General features: G+C 41.7%; 1 protein-coding gene across 1 annotated transcript; it reads left to right on the top strand.

Annotated features, from left to right (window-relative positions):
* Positions 1-3,678: 3,678 nt before the first annotated feature.
* On the top strand, positions 3,679-4,561 carry LAJ45_10951 (uncharacterized protein; the record flags this gene model as incomplete). Its single annotated transcript, XM_046120465.1, has 4 exons — positions 3,679-3,791; positions 3,863-4,113; positions 4,180-4,362; positions 4,428-4,561. The coding sequence occupies 4 exons, from the start codon at positions 3,679-3,681 to the stop codon at positions 4,559-4,561; spliced, it is 681 nt and encodes a 226-aa protein (XP_045966344.1).
* Positions 4,562-4,926: the final 365 nt, after the last annotated feature.

The raw sequence follows: 4,926 nt of genomic DNA, 5'->3' as shown, positions 1-4,926 counted from the left end.
CTTCACGGATGCACCTGCGCTGTTCACCCGCAAATTCGTTAACGTGCCCACGAGACCTGGAACCTTCAGGCACGGCGTAAGTGTGACTTGGTTGAACCTCACTCGCGGCAAAGGTTTGTAGAACAGAGGAATAACGGGCTATTGTGGACCTACATGTTTACGATGTATTTAACACGCGCAGTTTATACCGCGTCTGGCTGGAGGGGTGGGATGGGAAGGTGGTATTTTATATTAGGCGTATCACATACGTATATATACAAGATACTATGGACGTTGTTGGAGCCGCGCGGTTATCGATAGGCGTTGTTGATATTGATATGCATATCTATGGTACCGAAGGAATAACGTCTTTTCTCCCCAGATCAACCCATTTGTAAGTTCCGATGAGATAAGGCTAGGTTTCTCGGGCAATGAAGTAGAAGTTACAGGTCCGTGGATCCAAAGGATCGGCGGGGCGGTGTGCGAAATTCGAAATTAGTAACTGCGCCAGGTCAGACGAATTCGCGAAGTTATTTTAATAATATACGTACGAGATATTCTGCACAAAATTGAGAGTAACTCTTTCTTGCTTCTTATTATTTAGTTCATATGCATCTACTGTGCTTCCAGTCTTTGTTCTTTACGCTCATTTTGCAATTGGAGCCGGCGGCTCATCTGGATCAATCTCGGGGCGATCGTGAATGTTTATATAATTATGACTATAATTTTCAATTGGTCAATTTATATACATGTATAGGCGATAACTACATCTAGAACTATAGATAGGCGAGTACGAGTTGACCATCGATCATCTCTTATAAAAACGCGTGCTCATATATACATGGCGTATCCATACATGTATATGCGTTCTGCAAGCGCACTGATTGGTCTGATAAGTAATATCGATGTCGTACGAATTTCCATTTAGAGAATTAATTCCCGGTAGGGTAAGATATATAGCAGGACCATACTCTCGGGTTTGTGTACTCACATTAGAGTTCAGTGTTCCTGCATAGGGCTGTGACGCGGGCAGGGCAACTTTCGAATTTCTTGGGCTGTACTAAAGACTACAACAAACATCGAGACTAGCTACTTAAATCATTGCAGTGTGCATATTTGTGGAGGTATTGTGGTGAGTAAGGCCGTCCAATTGAAGGTTTCATGAAAAATTGACGTGAATTCAATCTATTATCTGGCCGACTACATGCAATTTTTGAGTAAAAATAGCTAGATTATCGAGGAGGATTACTGGCTAGTAACTACATGTAAGTGTGAACTCGAGGCCATACTCTAGATCTATATATCTGACAGCTTTGAGTTCTATACATATACTATAGTACATACGGTACGTCACATACCCTGGTATCCTTTATAATTTAGCTCCCATGTGCATGAAGATGATACATGGAAATAATCTACTCGACATCTACCTACGTATACCTAAACCAACAGTTGGACCATTATTTATTCAAAAGCTAAGATATAAACATGCAATTTGAACCATGCTTTAAACACCCTGCGAATCATATTTCATCAATGCGCTGGCGTTTACGTGTTAATTCATGGATACATGGCAACTAGCTAGTGCTATTGTTAACGTCATTGACATACCCAGTCTCCATAGCTTCAAAATCAAGCATCATGACAATAAAGCTAGATAATCTACAATGACATGACCTCAGCTGGGCAGGATGTCTCGAGCTCCCTTAACCCATCACGAATTCAGCCAAAAATATCGACTACTCCATATATATACACGTCCATACAAGAAAACCTCACGGTCCCTAGAGTACGAATATTGAAAACAATAGCGAATGGACAGTACTCCTTGGGTGATGATTACCGCTGTACGTTCAGCTTCAGCCGATGTCTATGTGTAAGTCGAGCGATTTCACTGAATATTCTTAATACCCTCCATGGGCTTATGGTACGCGTATGTGTTAGGTCAGCCGGAGGCTAGGTACACAACGCAACACTTCTCGGCTAACATTATTCTGCAGACGTTTCTCAGATTGTTCATAACTAGATGATACGACCCTTTTACGACCCATGGGCCGTCCAGCTCGACCGAGCCCTAGCACTGAAGTTTGTTGTTACGGTCCTGGGTCATTACCAACAGTGGAATAGATATATGGGTCAGGCGGATTAGCGAGCACTCAAGCGCTAGACGCTGACCCCAGAGTATACATAGTTGAGGATAAGCGCAACGCCGACGCAACTATTCCCTATTTTAATGACTTCTCTGTCACCCGACCGGTTTTCATCTGTTCTATCACTCCACAGAGCCCAAAGTGGTTTGGGTATATATGTTTTCTGCCGATGGAGTTGTTTGGGTGGGGTTTCGAGGGCGAATGTCGCGGACCATGTTATATTCAGCGTTAACACAGTGGACTGTTAACAGCAGGGTCACAGTAATTCAATATGTATGTCGTCACATACTCCAAATAGCCCCATAATTATATAACCATAACTACCGGATATTACATATCGCTATTCTTTCTTAAGAAAATACGCGCAGGAGCCCCCAAGCGTACCTACTAGATATATTTTGCTGTTTTTTCTTAAAGAATGCCTAGGCGCTTCTTAGAACAGATTTATTAATCATCCACAAAGTGCGGTTGGTGGGGAAGGACGCCGAAAGGAATGTAGCACAAGCTGAGGCCGCATAGGTTGTGACCTATGTTGGCACGCAATAAGTTCTCAAATTCTTTTTTGAGTTGTTTTGTGGTTCTTCAACGTCTATCCAGGTGATACATAGTTAAATTTGAGAAATTCTTAGAGCTCTCAGAGCCCTAGTTTGCGTACATGCACGCGCGTGTGTGGACAGAAAGAATTTTATCTAGTAGGCATGCACCTGACTGAATCTTCGACTAGGTAATCTGCTACAATTCTACTTAAGCTCTTCACTTATGAAACAAAGGTTAGATAGCACATATGTATGATACATGAGGACACAGGGAATATACAACCAAACTATCGCATCTCTACTCATACATTTACATTGTCCTTATTTTTGATCTTGCCGGTTAATTGATTGTCGCTTATCTGTGTGCTTTGTATAACGTCATGTGATTAAGCTAACTTCCTGTATGTACAGTTAGAAAGACTCAAACTTGGAGCTCTCAGGAGAAAAAATATTTTCAACTATTTCGGGTAACACCCTTTTTTCTTTTTTTCTTTAACTGATTTTGTTGATCATATGAGCCCTCGACAATATTAGTCTCGAAACTCGAGGAGTCGGGTATGGCTGAAAGAGATAGGTATTCTGAGAGCTCAGTCGACAAGTTGTTTCACAACGACTACTTTGGGGACTAAGTTCAAATTGTGGGACGCTGAGCTCTTTTTTCTTTTCTCATGTGTTCGGTTTATCATATTTTCTAGGGTCGTACTACTGAGTTGAGAGGGGAGAGAATTGGACTTTAAGTCAAAATCCTTCCTTCACTTTATATATCTTGTCGGGCCCCTCATACATATGCAGACTAGAGGATAAACTTGAATAGATCGATCACCACTACCACTTCCTGTGATATATTGGTATGGTTCTAGTCTACATGACCCGTCTGATATCTTTGTCTTTTTTCTTCTTTAAACTAATTTATGTGTTTAGTAGCTGCATACGTCGATATCGTATATCTCGGTCATTCACTAGTCTATTAGAAATTAAAGAATCCAAGATTTAACCCACACCCAATTCATACAATGGCAATCGGTCACAAGGCCATTGAGACCAACAAGACCTGCGGAAAGAATGTTATAAAGACTCCTTGTCTTATGTGCGGTAAAGGAATATCGAGCAGTCTGAAAACCCAGAAGTAAGATCCAGTAATTACATCTGTGTTTTACATTAATATTCTTAACAGCTCTAATCTCATAATTTCTGTAGAAATCATTTGAAGAGAAAACATTTTCCATCTCTGCGATGCGGGGACTGCGGCCTGGGATTTGGTAAAGCCTATGAACTCACGCGCCATTCTACGTACAGCTGTAAAAGAAAACTACAACAACAGCTCAAAATCACTACGGATCATTCCATCATTGTGTCCAAGATCGACCAATCTAAGAGCATGGACCAGATTAAGGGCATTTTACTTGCTGCTGGTAAAAAACTCCATGGCTATAAGCAGAAAAGAGGCAGTAAGTGCACCCTTTAATTTCTTATAACCTGCCATAAAATTGATACTGACGCTGTGAAAAACCTAGATGAAGTGATGGACGACGTTAGCAGCGAGGACGGCGAGCACGAGTTAGAAGACATCGAGATGTACAACGGAACACCAGGGGATTCCGTTGGCTCTACACCCCTAGAATCCGGGCTATTACCACATTGTACGCAGCTAGAACCTGGTCGTGAACCCGACCTATATCTAGTTCCAGCCCTTGCCGGTCTGTTTAACCCTTTTCCTTTTCAGAACCCGTAAACATAACGTCTAACACCATTAATATTCTAGGTCTTCAACTTGGGGCCCCCACAAGATTCGTGGAGCTGGAGGAAAACTACTGGTCGGATTGGACTTGTGGAGAACTGGAATCTCCGCTACCGTTTGAGCAGATAGTGACGCATCCTTATCATATTCGCTCTTGATATCCTGAGCTCAGGTAGTCTTCTCATTGCAAATAGGGAACGCAGGTTTTCGTTCATGAATCGACATTTTATGCAGGCTCTGTTTTTGTCGAATGTTTTGATGTGTGAGAGTGTGGTTTATCAGCCTGCAGTGGGGGTTGTTTGTGCGTCTCTTTAATTTGTCAAATTTGTCGCTTTCATTGCAATTAGCCCACGTATGGGGATATGTATTTCCTTTGTTTTATAATTTAGTCTAGTCTAAATGAATCTACCTATTATTACTTGTTTCAAAACATCCAGCAGACCACCCACAATCATATAATCACTCGTATATCTATATATCACAGCATATAAATTTGTGAGGCCGAGGAAGTTAGCCATTCGTG

This window comes from Morchella importuna, assembly GCF_003444635.1.
Source record: "Morchella importuna strain M04M26 chromosome Unknown Morimp01GS053, whole genome shotgun sequence".
Lineage (NCBI taxonomy): Eukaryota > Fungi > Ascomycota > Pezizomycetes > Pezizales > Morchellaceae > Morchella > Morchella importuna.
The sequence above is the reverse complement of the archived record's forward strand: the minus strand, read 5'-3'. Positions and strand labels throughout refer to the sequence as shown.